Genomic DNA, 20,022 nt, shown 5'->3' on the forward strand with positions numbered 1-20,022 from the left:
ATGACAACACACCAGGTGACTTGCTTAGACTCGTCACTGACTATTTATTTGACGCGAAGTCATGCCCGGTTCGTTTCGCAATATTCGACAATTCTTGATTAACTCTTCATTTCGCCAGTCTTGTTTCGCCGACTATTCAAGTGTTGCAACTGCCCTGCCAAGGCCGCCGAGGGTTTTCATATCCTACGCATCTCGTGAAGATTGTTCCAATTCCTTGTTTTTTCCCACTTGTTATGTATCTGCTGTAAGTTGTGTTAATCTTTTGTGCCAGGTCTAATGGGTATGATTGCCCTAAAACCTCCGTTACCAACTTACTGGCCCTTTCCCCCACACGCTAGGGTAAGCCACATTGGACAATCTCCTTTTGCCGACCGAAGTGGGCTGGAAAACACCGGGGATTATTTCCGAGCAAAAGTCTCCAGTATTTAACCGCAGCAGCATTGCTTATTCATCGCTACTTGAACAGGCATTACAGTATTGACATAGGAATAACACTTTGAGGTTTCGATCACAACAGATCTTGAAACTCCAGTACCTATTGATTCAATCCTATCAGCCTGATGTGTGACTTTTTACCCCTAGTCAGTATTTTCATGAATTGGGGAAAACTGTTGCAACCACACAGGCTTGTGCTAACTAGTCTTCTCTAATACCAATTCCATGAGAGTGAACTGGTCTGTCCATACATTCAATGGCTCAATACAAGATTTATCCAAGCCTGCATAATTAGCATTTTCTGCCTAACTAGTTGGTCCTGGATATAGCTTCAGTAGAGAAACTGGCTAGACCTGAGGCTCCAATCCAAATGATCAAGTAAGAGTATGGCAATCTCAACATCTCCGTACTTAAAAAATTTTTTTTCCGTATTTAAGAAAATCATCAGTCCCATCTCATCTGCCACTTGCAACAATCCTAGACTTAAGGCCTAATTTAGCCATGCAAGGTTTCCTACTGGAAAGTTCGTAGTGTTGTGTTGAGTATTGAGCAGTTTGACTGGAACTCATTACATCCATCGAATAGGCCTATTCCTACCTACCTGGCTGTTCGTTTCGAATAATTATGGTAACAAAGACATATTTTACCCTTTCTTGGCTTTCTTCAGTTGCTTAGATATTGGTGCGTAGGTCAATAACGGTGCGGCCATGTTCGAGAAGCTGGTCTCAGGATGCGCCAGTAGCTGCTCCTGGGTAGGTCAATGGGCAGCCAGCAGGCCAATTCGACGACCAAGGGACAAATTTAAAACTCAAATCATGATGTAGGAGCTAAAATATCGATCAACTACCTACCTCATACCCAAATTTTCCATCGTTGGAGTGGCACTACCACTACGCATGTCTAGATTTGATACGACGAAGGCCTCAACCTACTATACCTGTATATATCTTAGCAGATCTACACATAGTTGGGGGTGCCTCCTCATTAAGTAGATCTTGCCGAATTTTCAAAATCAGAAAGCTTAATGAAGATCCCAGAAGCTTAAATCACAACTCAGTAATTTATCATGTCCTACAAAGTGATATCTTGCAAAAATTTTGTTGTTAATGTGTCGACTGTCATAGATTGTATAGATCGACACCTGAGGCGACGAAATAATAACGTGACACCACGTGATGCACCGTATCTTATCGGTGCTCTCTTCGGATCCACATGATGCCCCCGATGTCGAAGCCGGCCGAAACAATCCCCAAACTCTCAAAGGAGCTCCCAATTCGCCTTCGGCGATGCAGTGAAGCTGAAAGATGTCTCTGCGTGGGCCCATGCGGCGGTCCCACTTGCGGCAGGTGAGCGCCGCAAGCTTGGAGACCCTTTCAACGGCCCACTCAATGGAAGCATCGCATCGCGACCACGGCCCCACGCCGGACGAACGCATTGTCCGGATGTCTACCAGCTTGGCCCGGCGGCAATGCACACTATGGGTTCACGATGAGATGTTCTCTCGGGAGGAACTCCTGCTCAATCCCTCGGCATTAGGCGAAAGCGGAGTTCAAGTCGGCGATATTGTGGAGATTCTGCCTGTTCGCGCGTCCGGGGATCCCATCCACTCGAGCTTGAAGCCGGATGCCGCTGTGAAGACAGCTCGCGATACCCATAGCGATTTGAAACCGGCGGCCAAGAACGACAGCACTTCCAAATTCAAGACACCCCTCCAAAGCCGGTGTTTATTCGTGGTCAAGCCGCTGCCGCAAGACATCAAGACCCGACATCCCAAATTGGAGATTTCCGTGACGAGTAGTGTGGCCAATATTTTTGGCTTCAAGAATCGGACTCAAGTTCATCTCTCAATTGTGGATCGGAAGAGTTGCGCCGCATCGCATGTGGATATCGCATTTCGCGATCAATACATAGTTCGTTCTGACATGTGGCGACTGGTTGAATCCGAGCTTGTGGACAAGATTGTCTACAAGGGACAAAAGATCATGTTCATGGGTAGTATCAAAGCGACCATCAAGAACATTTTTATCCGAGAAAAGAAGGTCCTCTCTGGCTACTTTGCGCCCAACACCATTCCCGTCTTTCGCAGCGAGTCGGCGAAGTACGTCTTGTTCATTCAAATGTCTCGAGAGATGTGGGACTTTGACTCTGAGGGATCTGGAGATATTCTATTCAGCCGAGTCATCAACGGTTTCCTACCAGAGCTCTTCAAACGATGGGCTAACTCCGATGCCAAGCATTTGGTCACTATCGTGCTGTTTACTCGCGTCGAGTACGATGCATCTGCTCATCCTGGCCTATCCAAACTCAACAGCGGAAACTTGAAAAATACTTCTGGTCCAAATCAAGTTCCGACTCGGGACTTTTACCGCGTTGTGGTGAATGACATGGCAAGCGGCCACTGGACGACCATTCTGGATGAGCTGAAGAAGAACTTTCGAACATTCCTCAGAGACGTATCCATCTTGAAAACAGATGACTTGGAGGTTGCAGCTGGAAGTGGTATCAAGTTCTCAGCAAAGCCCTCCACCGCGACCATCGCGGGCCGTCCGAGTACAGCTCTGCGAGGCAACATTCTAGAGGCTATCCACCTCGCTTCCGCCCACTTGGCTTACGACCATATTGATCGAGACATGGTGCACACAGGCACCTCAATCATTGTCATCACACCCGGCAGTGGTGTGTTCGAAGTATCTTACGACTCCCTTGCCTCCACGACAGAAGCCTTAGCCAATCGCGGCATAGCTATTGATCTCGTCTGCCTGAGCCCCATGCCTCTTCACTCGGTTCCTCTCTTTAAATATCGCGAGCCGGTAGAACGGCATTCTAGCTCATTGCCATCAACCAGCGAGATTCCCAGAAACAACATGTCACCGGAAATACACCATTCTATCTCCAGCTTGGTCAGCAGATCATCCTACCTGTCTCCCGGATCATATCTTTCTGCTTCTCGCATGCGAGAGCGAGGTAATCTTCGGTCCAAAGACTGGAGTTATGGAATTCCTCATTGGCTTGACATCTCCTACTGGAATCCTGAAACTTATCGAGAAGCTCGAAGAATACTGAAGAACGATCCCAATGCACCCATTCCATTTACAGTCACTCGGCCGGCCAAAGCCTTCACTCCGAGAGTGCGCATGTACGAAATTCAAATGATGGGTGTCATGGAAAGCGAACAGTCGAACATTTCGATTCCATATCTACTTGAAGGACTTGACATGCCTAGGCGTCGCGGATCCTGGGTCGGGACCAACCCTGCTCGTGCTCCTCCGAGAGCACGCTTTGCGAATTCCTCGTCTCTAAAAGCCCAGTACAGTGACAGCCTGCGGCCAGAAACATCGTCATTCCTGGAGAATGTAACAGATCCAAGTGAGCTGCAAATCAAGGGCTTGCAGAAATCACGCAAATCCGTAATGGCTTGGATGGATCAGTACGATGAGAATGTTTTCTCAGCAACACCAAAACGACGTCAACCCCAGAGACCTAAAAGTAAGCGCCTTAGTGAGCCCGAAGTCCAAGTTGCCGGAATACATGAACGGATATCAGCGCGATCTATCTCGCGTCTACGCGAGCATGAATCGAACGCAAACGAGAAAGATCAAATCATCCGAGCAAGTGGCCCTCGAAGGCTCGATGCGTCATCTGTCACCACCCCAAAGAGTCCTGTTTCTACAAAGAGCCCATCGCCGACCAAGCCGGCGTTGAAGACCCCGACAGCCACACGACCCGCCTCCAGAATTTCCCGAACAATCAGCTTTGCGCTTCGTGGTCTGATTGCCACCCCGCCAAGAGCTCAAGCAAGTACAGGAGTCCATGTAGAGCATGCCAACGCAGGGCCCATGTCCAACCAAAGAGGGCCTAGCAGCACATTCTCTGATACCAGAAGTATTACGTCCCTAAGCCCTTCGGAGACCGCCTCGATCCCCACTATTGTCGATGTATCATCACGGCCATCTACGCCTCCAAAGCTCCATCAAGAGCCCCGGCCAACCCCCTCCAAGCCTATTTCTATCAAGCCTCCGGCGAAGAAGCCTTCAGAGGTTACGGAACAGTCAGATCGTGGAGAAACACAGGGTTCGTTGTCAAGATCGGCTGCCGAAGTTCAATTCAACGACGATGTTCGCGAAGAAGGCCCAATTCGGTCTCATGACCACAGAATTGAGATCACTGTCAATCACAGCTCTCGCGATGGGTCGATACGGGCCTCGCCAAGCAAAGCTTTGTCTCCCTGGGTACGATCTGTCAACCCATGCAATACCCCCAAGGACGTGCTACGCGACACGAGCTGGTTTGGTCGCTGGCAACATGCTTATCCTCGTCCTCCGCACGTCGCTGTCGTCAAGTGGAAAAGTTTGAAGTCCCCAGCAGTCTTGCCGTTGACCACTGAGGAGTTTCCCACAGCCACTGAACTTGCCTCTGATTATTTGCAAACACCCTATCGCGTCTTTCCTAACGACGACGCGGATGTCTTTGAGTCCCCTAAGACCCGTGGTGTGTTATTACGAGAAATGATCGCGCTTCGACTTTCTCATGGCTTCCAAATCATCGTCGGCAAGAACGTGGCTGAGGTATCCGCACGACCTGCTCTTGAGTTTTTGAATGTCTTCGACACGCGAGGCCTAGAACGCGATGGAGAGACCGTCTTCCTGTCAAAAGGAAATGCAATCCACCGTCTGATCTGCATAGATGGTGGGGAGATAGAGGTAACACGCTTTACACATCAAGCAACCGCGTCACTCGCATTCCCCAAGCGGGCAAACTTCACGCTGTATCAACCCGCCATGAGGACTATTTTGAGGCCAGAGTATGAGATTAAAGACATCAAGCTAGACCCGACCGCGGAGGAATACAACTGGAATTATGCCGACAATTACGTGGCTGGCCATCGTGATTACCTCCATAATCCGGCACAGCAGCTCCACTTCTGGCGAGTTCGCTATGTCCTGATCCCAATGCATCTGCACACGAATTCCCGACGCCATCTGCAATCTTTCAATGACGATAACGAGGAGGAAATCCACCTACTTGGAATCAGCCACCTCACCCACATCTGGCAGCGACACAAGTACGTGTCTGCCGAGGAGAAGCGGTTTGAAATTTCGACCAAGAAGAGGGATGCGAACCCACTCAACATCATGTATCAAACTCGAAACCCATCTGAAGTGGTTGCTGCCGAGCTAGATCGGCTGTTGCTCACCGACCCGGGACTCGACAACCCGCCGGCTCAGCTTCTTCCCGAGTCGGAGCTACTGGAGCGATCCAGTATCAACTTGTCTAGCTTTGCGCAGATCATCCAGGGTGATAAGGGCGTGCGAATGATGGATAGAAGGTGGCATTGGCGGCTGCATTACAACTGCTTCATTGGCTTCGAGTTTACAACTTGGTTGCTGCAGAACTTCCGGGACATCGATACCCGCGAAGAAGCGGTTGGATTTGGCAATGAGTTGATGAAGCACGGCCTGTTCCAGCACGTGGAGAAGCGACACAATTTCCGCGATGGCAACTATTTCTACCAGATCTCTGCCGAGTATCGCGTGACGCGCCCGGAATCTCGAGGTGGATGGTTCCCTCAACTCCGAGCCGACAAGTCGATGCCATCGACGCCTGCAATTGGAAATGTGATCGACTCTCCGTCTAGTTTCCACACTCGTTCGGACAGCACCGACGACAAGGTGCCGCCAACGCCAAATACTCCGTCCAAGTTCAAGAACAAAGTTGCCATCATGCTGTCTAAGTCGCTCAAATACGACGTTGACAGTCGGAAACGATCGAATCGCCCAGAAGTCATTGATCTCCATTATGATCGGCTGCACAATCCCGAAAATTGCTTCCATATTGAGCTCAGCTGGATGAACACCACGCCGAAGCTGATTGAAGATACTGTCCACTCATGGGCTTCAACTGCCGAGAAATTCGGTCTCAAATTGGTCCAAGTACCAATTGCGGAAGGATGCGCCATTGACAGGACCCAACCCTTCCGCAAGCCATACGAAATCCGGCTGAAGGTTCCTCCTCCCAAGGGCCCCGTTCATACCGTCTTCAACAATGCATCATTCGCACAGCCGGGACCACCGGACAACCTGTATTACCAAAAGGCCCTCCTGCGAAAGTTTGACTTTGTCTTGGACTTTGAAGCATGCACAGCATTCCCTGCGGACGTGGAGGTCTCATATTCATGGGGCAAGCTAGACTACAAGTATCCGCAGTTCATCCACCGGAATGGCAGCATTATCGTCCAAATCACCGACGAGGGTCATTTCTTGCTGCTTGCGAACCGACTCGTGAGCACGCGCAGCGCAGCCAGCCGAGATGCAGGCCGCTACGAGCATCACAATCGGGCGGATTACCGCGGGCGCACTGCAACGCACGATCCTCTCGATCGCATCTCACCACGCCTGTCGCCGCTCACCCGGCCACTCCATGAAATCGGCAGTCCCCTCCCACAGCCCGGGTCAAAGGACATCGACTCTGCGAATCTCTATCGGGCTCCCGAGATCATCCTTAACGCCTTGGAGGAATTTTGCAAGGATGCCGCGCAGCTACAGCAATTCTACAGCGAGTCACACGTCCGCCCGGTCTCGACCAAGGTCGAGCCCACTACAGCACATCTCATGGACACGTCCATCCCGTCTCTGGAGCTCCCTGCCAGCGTGGTCAGTCACCACATCTCGCCTCCTCCCGGCTTGCCGTCGCGAGTCACCCGAGAATCGCGAGATAATCGGGATGGGCTGAAGTCGCCGGAGATGACAAGGGCTCGCGCTCGGGGCGAAAGTCTTAGCCTGATGGGCAGTCCGAGGAGTGGGAGTCTGCGTCCTCTGATTTGAAGGGTTTAACGCGGTGGCGTCTCGGAGATCATGCTGAATCGAAGCTTGGAAGAGGCCCCCGTATACCCCTTTTGTCATAGTAGGGTAGCTTAGTTGTTTATACTCCATGTACTGTGATAGTTAATTTGAAAGGATATGATATGCCATCTACTATACTGTATGCTCCTACGACACATTGGAATGCAATGTTCATTTGCGGTATCTTTGAAGAGCTGCATATTAATCGTTAACAGTAATCAACGAACAACTTATCAATCCACTCTATCATAAAACCCATCCTCAATTCTTCCAACTTACCGACTGTCCTCCTACTAATTCTCCCTCTCAGAATCGCTTAAATTTAGACCGAAACACCCCGCCAAGCACAACTCAACACGAGGCAAATTAGCCGAATCTCCCTGAATTCAACCGCAATCGACATCTCCACGCTGGTTGGTGGACCAACCCTGGTCAATCTGCATTTCCCCCAGCTATCATAGTATCCACTGCCTACATACTCCACGCAGTTCCCCGACAAATTGTGGATTGCCCCGCTACAACCAGTAGAACAACGCAGCGGACTCGTGTTAAGCTACACATCATCTGACCATGTCGGACTGGCTTCCGTGTCGAATGGGGGAATCCGAAATGGCAGACATGCCTTGAAAATAGAGCTATAGTCTGCTGTATTCCCCCTCATTCTCGCTCTTTTCTTTAGTTTACTGGTCTCTTGTTTTGTGAGCTAGAGTCCTTTGGGGAAAGTAGTAACTTGGAGCTACGAGTGCGGGGATACGGATACCTGCGATACAACCAACATTTTAAGAGACAATTACGTGCTGGCAACAGCTGTTGAGCCAGGATGAAGTTTACAGAGGGAATGTGGTGCCTTCGTGTACGTCCAAGGCAATTGCTAGCTTTTTGTTTGATTTAAAGAAAGAACTGACTTTTGGACTTGTAGGAAGGCGTCCGGATTGAGTGGATGAGCAACATTGAGCGACTTCGTACCGAGAACGAGACGGTTCATCTTCTGCTGAACAAGCTCCAGAGACATCGTGGAGACACATTGAACTCACGTATGTTCTTGTGGCCATTATACGTCTCCCAGGCTTCAAGAGAATGCTGATCAGTTTGTAGCCACCATCTCGGCACAAGTCACCTCGCCACAGGAAGGAATCATTGGCGTGAAGCTCGTCCACTGGTAATACCTCCTTCGTACTAGCAGTATAGCTGAGCAAAACTGACTCCCAAACAGGGCAGGACAAGTCGACAATGGCCCACACTACCATCTTAACACTGCCTCCGGCCACAGCAGCATAACCCACGATAAAGAAGCCAACAAGCTCAACTACACCAGCGGCCCCCTAGCCCTGGACATCAACACCGCAGCCAACGAACTCGACTTCATCTTTCGCGCTCCAAGCGGCAAGAAAATCACCGGTCACTCTTGGCGCTCAATCGGCTACGTCGCAGACCAACGCACCGAGAAGCACCGCTACGAAGACGGAATCTACGCCGAAAAGCAGGGCTACATGCTCGCCGCGCTCGATCTAGGCGTTGGCGAGAAAGTCTACGGCCTGGGCGAGCGGTTCGGCCCCTTCGTTAAGAACGGACAGACGGTCGATATGTGGAACGAGGACGGCGGTACCAGCTCTGAGCTCGCGTACAAGAATATTCCGTTCTATATGTCTTCGAAGGGTTATGGAGTGTTTGTCAATCATCCTGGAAAGATTAGTCTGGAGGTTCAGTCTGAGCGGACTACGCGAGTGAATATCTCCGTTCCTGGTGAGGAGATTGAGTATTTCATTGTTTATGGGGACTCGCCTAAGGATGTCCTAAGGAGATATACGACTCTTACGGGTCGGCCGGGTCTGGTTCCATCTTGGAGTTATAATCTCTGGTTGACGACTAGCTTTACGACCAACTATGACGAGCAGACGGTTACTGGATTCCTGGATGGGTTTAAGGACCGCGATATCCCGCTGGGTGTTTTCCATTTCGACTGCTTCTGGATGAAGTCGTACCAATGGTGCGATTTCCAATTCGACGAGGAGATGTTCCCCGACGCTATCGGGTATCTCAAACGCTTGAAGGAACGTGGTTTACGTATTAGTGTTTGGATCAATCCCTATGTCGGACAAGCATCGCCTTTATTCGAAGAAGGCAAGAAGAACGGATACTTTATCAAGGTCAGCCACACACCTCCTCACCAACCTATACAGTCCACAATCTAACCTACTTCCAGCGCACCGACGGCTCCGTCTGGCAATGGGACTTCTGGCAAGCCGGCATGGCCGTCGTCGACTTCACCAACCCATCCGCCTGCAGCTGGTACAGCAACCACCTCGAACGGCTAATGTCAATGGGCGTCGACAGCTTCAAAACCGACTTCGCGGAACGCATCCCCGTAAAAGGAATCAAATACCACGACAACGCCGACCCCGAACGCATGCACAACTACTACGCCCTCCTCTACAACAAGATCGTCTACGAAACGCTCAGCAACCGCGTCGGACCTAACCAAGGCCTCCTCTTCGCCCGCAGCACCGCACCGGGCGGCCAAGCATACCCCGTGCACTGGGGCGGTGATTGTGAGAGCACATTCGAGGCCATGGCCGAGTCACTACGCGGCGGACTAAGCCTCATGCTTTGTGGGTATATCTTCTGGGCCTCCGACATTGGCGGCTTCGAAGGAACACCACCACCAGCACTGTACAAGCGATGGGTGCAATTCGGCCTGTTATCATCTCACTCCCGTCTGCACGGATCATCCTCGTTCCGAGTCCCCTGGATCTACGGCGAAGATTGCTCGGCCGTGCTACGTGATTGCGCGAAGCGCAAGATTCTTCTTACGCCGTATATCCTCGCGGAAGCACTACGCGGACACCGCGATGGAACGCCGCTGATGAGAGCGCTTTTCTTGGAGTTCCCTGGGGATTTGAACACGTATTCTATTGATACGCAGTATATGTTTGGATCGAACTTGTTGGTTGCGCCTGTGTTTTCTGAGGATGGCGAGGTTACCTTTTACGTGCCGAAGACTGAGGATGGGAGTGCTGGGAAGTGGGTGTCTTGGTTTGATCATTCGAAGTCGTATGAGGGTGGTCAGTGGTATACTGAGACTCATGACTTTGATACGTTGCCTATCTTGGTGCGTCCTGGTTCGGTGACTGTGGTGAATCCTAAGCTTAAGGCGCCGGAGGGTGATGCGTTGGAGGGGATTCAGTTGTTGGTTAATGGTCCTCTGCCTGCTGGGACTGTTGTTGAGGTTGTGAACCCAGGTCAGACAGATCAGGTCTTGAAGACGCTCCAACTGACTAGCACCCCTGATGGGAAGACTGTTGAAGTGGAAGGACATGAGGTGGAAGTGGTTTACATTGGACAGTAAATGAGAACACTATGTCTACTCGGGTGGACTAGGACTTTTGCATAGAAGACTAGACTTTTTTTTTTGAAAAACACAAATTGGAATGGTATTAAAACATCAAAGATGGACCTCTGAAAGTAATGAGTGAGGTATAGGTAGCCTCAACAGAAAGATGGGTATCATAATCAAACAGAAAACGCATATGCAAAGTAGCAGAAAAATGAACAAAACGCAATATGGGCCGTGGAAATGTGCTCCAACCGAACAAACTCTCACAGGAATGTAGAGAGTGGAAATGCCAAAGCTACTAAGCGAGGTCTCGGTGTGAATCACCAGCAGTCCTCAACCTCCAGCAGCCATCGCCGAATGCCTTGCCTCAGGGTGTTATCAGCACCCGCCAAAGCCCTTCTCCGCTCTCGATCAGCGGTTCCCAGCTCTCCGTCTACGTCCTCACGGCAATGCTCAGCGGTGACGGCCCGAACAACCTCCTCCAGGGCCCCGAGTAGCATCTTCCGACACTCTGCGCGTGGAACCTCAACGGGTGGGGGTTCTTCCCCCCGAGGAGTTGTTTGGCCCTTGTCCTCACCTCGTCTTGCGCGCGAGGGAGACGGGGCTCGTGAATGTGCGAGCGACGAGTAGCCACTATGGCCGAGGACTCGCTCCACCGCATCCACCAGAATCCCATCTAGGTCCATGACAGGCTCCTCAATGAACTTCTCTTCGACGTGATTCGGACCCTGTGCCTCGGGGAAGGCGCCATCGGGGAACCTGCCCTGGCCAGTGAAGAAACTGGTGAAAGGGGAAGCTGAGCTTGCGGCCCCGCCCGAGTTGCGAGAGCTGCCCGAGTAGGAAGCGTTGACAGGCGATGGAGGCGTATGACTCTGTCCATAGGGATCTCCCACGATAATCTTCCGTCTCAATCGAAGACGCTTGACCGTAGAAGTCCTGGTATCGGCGATCAACGTTGTCGCCACATCCACCCACCTCTCGGTGCCCTCGGCGTCAGGCGTCATCGGAGTATACGGGGTGGGCTCCGCCCGCATGGCTCGCTTGATATCAGCCTCGACAGCGGCATAAGGTCGGACCGCCTGGAGCGAGAAATCTTCATGGAAAGACTTGAGCCAGCCAGCAACATGAGTACTGGGGCCGTCAGCCTCCTTCGCAGCACTGTGGAATCCAGATCCACTACTATGAGTAGAGGCCATGGCATCCATGCTGGTGACCGACGTTCGAGTCTTTCTGGGAGAGGCAATTGTAGAGTCACCGGATGAAGAAAGGGACAAGAAACCAGGTAAGGGGAGATCAACATCGACCACACCTTCATCCGCACGGACCGAAAGTTTCAGGGGAGACTCGCGGATCTGACTAGTAAGGGACGATGGCTCAGGAGAATCATCCTCGGGGCTATTGGCAGTGGCTGGAATAGAGATATTACCACTCTGCGTAGCCTCCTGGCGATGTTCTGCTTCAGTCTCGGCCACTTCTTTCACCATCTGAGACAGAGTAGGCGGAGCACGAGGGGGTAAACCAGAGATTGTAGAAACAGATCGCTTGCGGGCTTCAGCCGGGGAGTAGTAATCAGGTCCATCGGTGGACGACTCCTGGCGGGAGCTCCAAAGTCCAGAGAAGATTCCACCCCACCGTCCTCCAGCAGCAGGTAGGCTGCCATTGCCACTCAAAACTGAACTGTCACTTCGTTGCAGGTTTTTCAGCAAGGTCTCCGATGCCAGGCTCTCATTGGTATCTGCTGCACTGCGACCAGATCCTCCCTGGCTGGAACGGGTTTGCTGCGATGTAAAATGCGGTACGGGAACCGTGCTACTCTGAGTGGTCATTGAGGTCGTGGCTCCACTGGTATTCTGTGCCCGAATGTCCTTTGGTTGGATGGTCGCACTCAATGTTTTGATCGAACGAGCATCTGATCCTCTGCGAGCCGTGGCCGTAGATGGTACAGGAGTAGCTTGATCAGCCACATCAGAAAGACGCTGAGCATTGTCCTGGGACGACATGCTGACAGAGCGCCTGTGGTGAAAGCTCTCACCAGGTCTCAATCTTTGAGCACGAGCACGTCGCTCAATCGCTCTGCGGAGTGACTCTTGGCGTAGCACCGGCACAGCTGGTGGGCTCTGGGAGATGGCACGCATTGATGCCGAGGTACCGGGTCGCATCGGTGACGGTAGAGGCTCCAGGCGTTGCTTGGATGGAATAAAAGCGGACAGCAAAAAAATCAGACGGCGGGCAGTCATCTTATCGGGACATACGATGACAGTGCGGTGGGTCAGGACGGGCTCGCTATCCTGTTGAGCCTTTTGCTGCTGACTGTGGCGGCGACGGTACCATTCTGGTCCGAGGACATTGAGCCATTCTGTATGGTTGCCCAAGAACGCAGTCAACAGTACAAGGAAGAAGAAGTTTGAATCCTTGTCACCTAGGCCACGGACGATGGAACGTCCTTCCTCTCGCCACACTCCCCATCGGCTTTGACCAGTCAGGACATAGGGTGTTTGAAGAGCCAAACTGATTCGACGAGAACTGCGAATTGCCTCCTCCTTGAGCTTCGAGTTCACGGACAGTATGTTGGCGGGCAGATGGACAATGGTTTGATTCGTCCTCTGCATGTTCGGGGGCTTGGCGGGTTTGGGGTGGGCTCCAGACAGGGAATCCACCTTCTTCAGGAGGAAAAGGATCTCGTTCCTAGCGAGCCTTTCCAGGTGAGACAAGGTGCGGGTGATGACATCCCAGTGGTCGACCAGAAGATCTAGACGCTCGTCCAAGCTGGCGGGAGGAGATGCTGCGGACAAGCTGTCGTCGAGAAAGGCGCCCGGCCAGCGATAATCCGAATCCAATGAGCTCGACAGACCGACTCGGGGTGAATCAGGGCCGAGGGTACTGAAGCGGGATACCGGTCGTCCAGAATTTCGGGCCAGCAAAGGGATTTGAATGGTGATCGCAACTGCATACATTGGCGTCTTCTTCTCCTTGATCTTCTTTCGCTTCGATACGTCTGGGAAAGGGAAGCCCATCTCCGGGAGAGATTCCTGGTAGATGGCATTGGCGTAATCGTTCTTTTCAGCGGATGCCTCGGCTCCTTCTGGGAGGTTGACGCTGAACATGCGAGTCACGAGAACCGTCACTTTTGCGGGTGGCTTGCCCTCCGACACTCGTGGAGGCCCCATCAGTCCTGAGGGACTTCCAGTAGTATAGGCACGGGCCAATGGACTCCGAACAGCTGGAGAGGAACTTGTGACCATTCCCGGCTCATCATCTGCGGATATGATATGCATCTTCGTCGAGGATCCACGGTAGCTGAAGGCACTGCTGCCGAAGATGCAGTTGAGCAAGCCAGTGTCATTGGAATCAGAACCATGTCGTGTGACTCCAGGTTCATGCCATGTTCCTGCTGGTGCCAGTGTGGAGCTGCGACCCCGAGCTCGAGAGAAAGCACCGGGACTTGCTGGTGTGGCGCGTCGAGCATCGGCAGCGTTGGAGAGCGGGCTGGATTCGACAACGGAGGATTGATTGAGGAAGGCTCGGCGGGAACCACGGGTAAGACTGGATACAGTGCGTGAATGCCGTGCACTGGGCTGGTCAAGGCCTTGAGCGTCAATACCAAGACCGGTGGGGGGCTGGTCAGCAGAGGCACGTGTGTCCAGCAGGACGCACGCATCACGATCACCTAGAGCATTTTGGGCCACGATAACCCGGAAATCTTTGATGGCATCCAGCTCTAATCCTCCGCGGTCATCATAAGCACCGGCTGTGGAGGCATTGGGGGAGTGGAAGGTTGTCTGGAGTGGATATGTGTGGGTGTTGGAACGGCGGAGGAGGCTGGCGTCGGGGAAGAGAAGACCGGATGTGTGTTCCTCCTCAGTCACCGATTCAAGAGGAGTTCCGTGATTTCGTGAAGAATACGCCGCCGGATTGAGGCTCGAGGCCGCGGTGCTAAGCAGTCGACCCAACATGGTGAAATCACCCGGAGGGTGGTGCAGGGCCGCCGTTAGAGATGTGTACTAGGGAGTGCAGGGAAGACGAAAACGGTCCGGACAAGAAACGCAGTGTAACGATGGGTAGGAGACAGCTAGATGGATCTAGACTGCATCTACCCATGACCTAATTCCACCGGGCAGAGACCATCCTCAAGAGATGGCGGGGGAGATCAGAAGCGTGATCGAGTTTCGATGGAGGGGGGAGAGTTGGAGAAGGGAAAGTGGGATGGGCTGCAGACAGTGGGGCGTCTGGGGGAATATCAATGGAGGGGAATTGGTAGGCGAGGACCCCACAAACAACAAGTAGTGTGGTCAAGGAAAAGAAAACGACTCTCAGACAGCGTCGTTTTGAGTAGATGGTGAAGAGAGCGAGGAGAGTGGGGAGTGGTGGGATCAAGAAAGGGTGGAGAGATGAGCCGATGGAAAAGGGCGGTGAAGAGCGGACAACGGGCATGCCACATGATCTCAGCCTCAAGTAGCAAGTTTGCAAGGTGACACTGCATCAGTCCAGTCGCGATGTGCAGTCGACTCGGTGAGAGCTCTCTTAATGACTGTTATTGAGTGACAATCTGCTTATTGGTATCTACAAGGTCGCTGCGTGAGATGTCGGTGTCCTAGCCAAATGAGATACGTGACACTATAACATGTGAGATATGATATAAGATAGGAACCATGGGAATGAGAAAGAGTATCTATGTGGGTTCATCATGCCGCTAGAAACTAAATTAAAAGTAAATCAACAGGAGCTTTTTTGTTCACGCTTTGGACCGCCGCTTGACCTTAGCAGCCAGTTGTTTCAAGTCATCCAGTCCAGACTCCTTAGAGCCCTTCTTTTGCTTCTTTGACCGATCCCGGCTGTCCGTAGGTTCCTCCGGCTCACCGTCATCTCCAGTGTGTCGGCGCTTGCGACCCTCGTCTAGGAGGGCCTTCATGCCGGAGGTGGCCTTGAAGCGAGGGTTGGTCGGGTCAATGGCGAACTCGTGGCTCTCAAACAGGCGAGAGAAACGGGGATCGTTGACATTGACATTGAAATCGTCCGCAACCGCAGCGGCAGCCTCCTTGGTCTTGCCCTTGCCCTTGCTCTTGCCCTTCCGCCGGGCCTGTTTCTCTGCCCTTTCAATCTCGTTCATATCAAAGTGCTGGATCTTGGCCTTCTCATCGTCCACCATCAGTAGCTCCAGTTCGGCGCGTTGGGCAGCCGAGGCAGCTTCCGCAGCAGCACGTTCCTCGCGCTTCTTGCGCTTCTCCTCCTTGCGACGGGCTGCAGATGTAGCCTTGCCACTAGGGTCGTCGAAGAAGGGATCGTTGAAGCCCAACTCTTCTTCCGCTTGCTCCTCTGGAGCAGGTTCATCCTCCGCATCAGAACCACCCTCCGCATCTGGATCCTCACCCCGTTTCTCGGCCTGACGCTTTTCCTTGCGTCTCTTCTTGCGTTCGCGCTCCTTCCGCACGTAGCGCTCGAGAGCCGTCTCTTCAATTTGAGGCTCGTTCTCAAAGATATCAGTATCCTTGCCACGGCCGCCGGCGAGACCAGATGTGAAGGTAACCTCCATCTCACCGACAGGGCCAGCTGATTTGGATGAAGGAGTAGGCTCGGTGCTCAGACCCAGCAATGCACGCATGCGTTGTCTCTCGGCCTCCTTCTTGGAAAGCTTGACACTTGTGCCCTCGTTTGCAGTGTTATCGACCACCTCCACGCCGCCATCTTCCTCATCCTCGCTCTCGGAACTATCGCTTCCAAGGTAGGCCTTCAGGTCGTTCTCATCGATTTCTTTCCGAGAACCGCGGAACGCCCGAGCCTGTGCCTCTTTCCGTGACTTGTCGTCCGCATCCCAGGTCAACTTGACCTTACTGTGTTGCAAAGCGTCTGTGACGAATTCGTTCGGCTTGTACCCATCGGGGATTCGAGAGCATGCATCGCGAGGCTTGTCATCGGAGAAATCGGTATCATCGGGAACGAAGCGAAGGTCGAAGAAGTTGGCGCTGGAAAGGTACTCGGCACCATCGACGAGGTCGTAAACGTGCTTGGCACATTCTTTGTTGGAGAACGTAAGGATAGCGTAGAAGTAGCGGAGTCGCTCCAGTTGGTATTGCCGCAGTTTCGTAGAATTGAATTCTTCGCCCGTGTCGGGCTTGAGCAGAGACTTCTTAATTTGCTCCTCTTCCTCCTCAGAATCAAGTTCCTCCTCCTCGTCCTCATCTGCAGGACCTCCGCTGGCTGAGGCAAAAATTTCTCTTGGAGGACCCTCGATCTCTTCCTTCTCCATGCGCTCCTTTCCGAATTCACTGGGGTACACAGTCACATTTTGAACACGGCCACCCGCTGGTAGGAAACTGGAGAAACAAGCCATCAAGTCCTCAGCGCGAATGTTATCCCAATCCAAGTTGACAACGGCGATGCGATTCGTAACCTCTCCGAGCGGCACATTGGCTTGCTGCTTGTCTGGGAACTCGACTTCATCATCTTCAACCTCCGCTTCGTCTTCGTCGTCGTCATCGCTGGAGCTCTCTTCAGATGACGAGTCTGTGAAACCACCATCTCTAGCCGGGTCATATGAGCGTTCTTCCACGCGCTTCAACTCTTTTTGGACCTCATCGTCGTCATCTGCGCTCAGAGCCTCGTCGTCCTCCTCGTCTTCATCGTCATCTTCCAAGCTATAGAACTTCTTCAGTTGTTTCTTGGTATCGTCCTTTGCCAATTTGCGTCCATATCGGTCCACGGCAGCATTGCGGGAGAAGTCCTTGTCCTCCAGCATGTGCTGGAAGCGCTTGTCGAGTTTGACATGAGTCTGGCGCTTGCTCGGCAGGCGATAACGAGGATCGCTTTGGATATTCGCAAAACGGGGATCAGCTATATTTCCATCAGTCAGTGAGCTGTGCCCGTGTAGATTCTCTTCCTGTTAACTAGAAGTTGCACGTACTGATCACCGGGCCAGCCTCTCTGGCTCCGGTCTTCTTGGACTTCTTCTTGTCCTGGCCTGCCATTGTGAAGTTGAGCTGTGTTCAACAATGCAACCAAGATTTTTGATTGACAGAATAAAAACAGCTGACAGAATTCTGGGGGACGATGTTACGTAGAAGAAATGGAGTGTCCAGCGCAAACTGCGGACAAATTTCTTTTTTCTGCCGGTATTTCAACAGGCGGTGTGTAGGCACGTGAGCCTTGCCTCAAAAGGAGTCTTCCGTCGGGTCTCATTTTATTGGTCAACTACTGTAGATATTTGATCAAGTGTTATTGGGCTTGTCACGGTGCCAAATGGGTTACAGCTAATGGGAACACAGCTTTACTGCTGAATTGTTGGTTCTGCCAGTCGGCCTTTCCCAGGGTCTCCCGGTAAGCCTTTTTTACAAAATTAAAGGTCATGATCCATATGTACTTCATTGACGAGCGACTTCCTTATTTACCTGACGAAGGGAGTAATTCAAACGCAAAAAAGGAGCGTGAGGACAACCTAACATCCAAAGTAACGCTTCTCCATCCAGCGTGGCTCACCATCCGCCTCAATACGACCAACAATGACGTTGATCTTAGGGAAGACTGCAACCAGACGCTTGATACCAGTTTCACCAGCAGCACACGTCACGAAGACAATCCTTTCTTCTGACACGCCATGGTCAACCAAGACACGGACAGCCATCAGGGCAGCTCCTCCACTGGCCATCTGTGGATCCAAGAGCATAACCATAGAATGCTCCTCCAGCTGGAGAGGAAGCTTGAGGTAATGCAGCTCTGGCTCGGAGCTGCTTTCGTCGGTCTGGATCAGGAGACGGCCAGTAATGCAATCTGGGATGGTCCGCTTCAGAGCAGTCTCCAGGCAAGAACCTCCACGTAAGATGGCAACTGCAGAGACAGAACCTTTGGGGTTCACGCCCATGTACTTATTACCGTGTGGTGTCTCCACTGTGGCCTGGACATACGTTGTCATATCCAGGGCTCTGTAGGTTCAAAAAGTCAGTAATCAGGATTTGTAGCATATAGGGGGGGGGGGGGGGGGGGGGGCAACGGGGACGGACTTCTCAATAAGGATCGAGGCAAGTCGATCAAAGTAGAAGACAAAATCGACATGTTCCGTCGCTGGGTCTTGCAGAACGGTGTTCATGCCCACGAATTGCGGGGTGGTGGGCATGACATGCACGTTGGCCGGCAATTCGACCTTGGCAGCCAAGAGGCCAAGCTTCCGGAGAGCCTCAGTATGCTTCTCCGACTTGTCCTGGAGCTTACGCTGAATATGCTTCACGACCATGTCTTTGAAAAGTTAGTATCGGTAGGGTTGGTGATATGATTCCAAAAGGATGGCTTACCAATAGCGGTCGTGTTTTCAATACCACGAGGAATGATAATATCTAAGCCACGAAATTAGACCGTTTTCGAACGATGAGAACTAACGCTTGCAGGTACCTACCAGATATCGGTCGCTGAGGTTCCACAAATCTGGTGAAAGAGGGCTTCACAAAGGCGAACCATTGTTTGATAATGCCTTCAATGTCTCGACCACGCTCGCGGACGTCGCGAAGGACTGTAATATAACAAGGCGTCAGTACTGAAAAATTGTTCGAACAGAAATGGTGAACTCCAACCTCTGCGTCCCAAGCAGACATCCATGTCGGCCTCTACGAAAATCTATCGTGGTTGTCAGCTTGAATGGCCAACGCTGACAGTTTGTGGCTCACTACTATACCTTGACATCGAGTAGATTCAAGATTCTCGGGTCGTGAAGGGCCAAAATACCCTCGAGGATGAGCACTCGGGGAGAATATAAGGTGGTCGTCTGGGTTTGCCGTTGGTGGTCGGCAAACGAGTAGACGGGAATATGCGCCTTCTTGCTTTAAGCACAGTCCCGATTAGAGACGGTCATACATGAAAATCAATAGATGAATAGATTTTACCCTTGCTTCAGATCTTTGAGAGTATCTACCAGGAGGTCAAAATCAATCGACTCCGGGCAGTCAAAGTCATATTCATTGGCATGGGCCTTGGCATGCTCCTCGGGAGTCAAGGTCTTGTAGAACGAATCCTGTCGCGTGCTTATATGTTAGAAGGTCCGATCAAGATCAAATGATCAAGGCTAGTATACATACCATGACCAAAATCACCACCCAGGGCAGATTCAGCGACTTGACAATCTCCATAGCCACTGAAGTCTTGCCAGAGCCGGAGCTCCCAGCAATACCGATGATGCTCAAGTCCTGCCATGGCGGAGAGTACTTGGCCTCCGGAACAAGCGAATAGAACGGCGATGTCGACTCCATATTCACTGTCAGAGGAGCCTCACACCATGGCACCCGGACACAAGCAATCGGGAATAGGGTCCTTTGGACTTGAGAGGGTAATGGGGGGTCTCTTATCTTGTGGTTTTGCTGGACTCGTCTCAGTTGCGATCGATTGGGCTTAGCGCGTGACGCCCGTTTCGCTTGTGGCTGACATAATCGCTTAAGT

The 20,022-nt window shown here is 52.0% G+C and overlaps 5 protein-coding genes across 5 annotated transcripts; 2 read left to right on the forward strand and 3 right to left on the reverse strand.

Moving 5' to 3' along the window:
- Positions 1-1,739: 1,739 nt before the first annotated feature.
- iml1 (GTPase-activating protein IML1) lies at positions 1,740-7,256 on the forward strand (the record flags this gene model as incomplete). The annotated part of the gene is made up of 1 exon (XM_057157411.1): positions 1,740-7,256. One exon carries the CDS (start codon positions 1,740-1,742, stop codon positions 7,254-7,256), a length of 5,517 nt encoding a protein of 1,838 aa, XP_057003261.1.
- An 838-nt stretch (positions 7,257-8,094) lies between these two features.
- On the forward strand, positions 8,095-10,620 carry N7473_011473 (putative sugar hydrolase; the record flags this gene model as incomplete). Its single annotated transcript, XM_057157412.1, has 5 exons — positions 8,095-8,127; positions 8,194-8,308; positions 8,370-8,433; positions 8,488-9,421; positions 9,478-10,620. The coding sequence occupies 5 exons, from the start codon at positions 8,095-8,097 to the stop codon at positions 10,618-10,620; spliced, it is 2,289 nt and encodes a 762-aa protein (XP_057003262.1).
- Positions 10,621-10,928: 308 nt separating this feature from the next.
- N7473_011474 (uncharacterized protein) lies at positions 10,929-14,561 on the reverse strand (the record flags this gene model as incomplete). The annotated part of the gene is made up of 1 exon (XM_057157413.1): positions 10,929-14,561. One exon carries the CDS (start codon positions 14,559-14,561, stop codon positions 10,929-10,931), a length of 3,633 nt encoding a protein of 1,210 aa, XP_057003263.1.
- A 779-nt stretch (positions 14,562-15,340) lies between these two features.
- On the reverse strand, positions 15,341-17,570 carry N7473_011475 (pre-rRNA-processing protein ESF1; the record flags this gene model as incomplete). Its single annotated transcript, XM_057157414.1, has 2 exons — positions 15,341-17,436; positions 17,507-17,570. 2 exons carry the CDS (start codon positions 17,568-17,570, stop codon positions 15,341-15,343), a joined length of 2,160 nt encoding a protein of 719 aa, XP_057003264.1.
- Positions 17,571-18,037: 467 nt separating this feature from the next.
- N7473_011476 (uridine kinase family protein) lies at positions 18,038-19,835 on the reverse strand (the record flags this gene model as incomplete). The annotated part of the gene is made up of 8 exons (XM_057157415.1): positions 18,038-18,521; positions 18,600-18,831; positions 18,888-18,929; positions 18,989-19,102; positions 19,164-19,206; positions 19,265-19,409; positions 19,473-19,600; positions 19,665-19,835. 8 exons carry the CDS (start codon positions 19,833-19,835, stop codon positions 18,038-18,040), a joined length of 1,359 nt encoding a protein of 452 aa, XP_057003265.1.
- Between the last annotated feature and the right edge of the window lie 187 nt (positions 19,836-20,022).

The sequence above is a fragment of the Penicillium subrubescens genome, assembly GCF_028828155.1.
Source record: "Penicillium subrubescens strain IBT 31985 chromosome Unknown utg000010l_segment0_segment0, whole genome shotgun sequence".
NCBI lineage: Eukaryota > Fungi > Ascomycota > Eurotiomycetes > Eurotiales > Aspergillaceae > Penicillium > Penicillium subrubescens.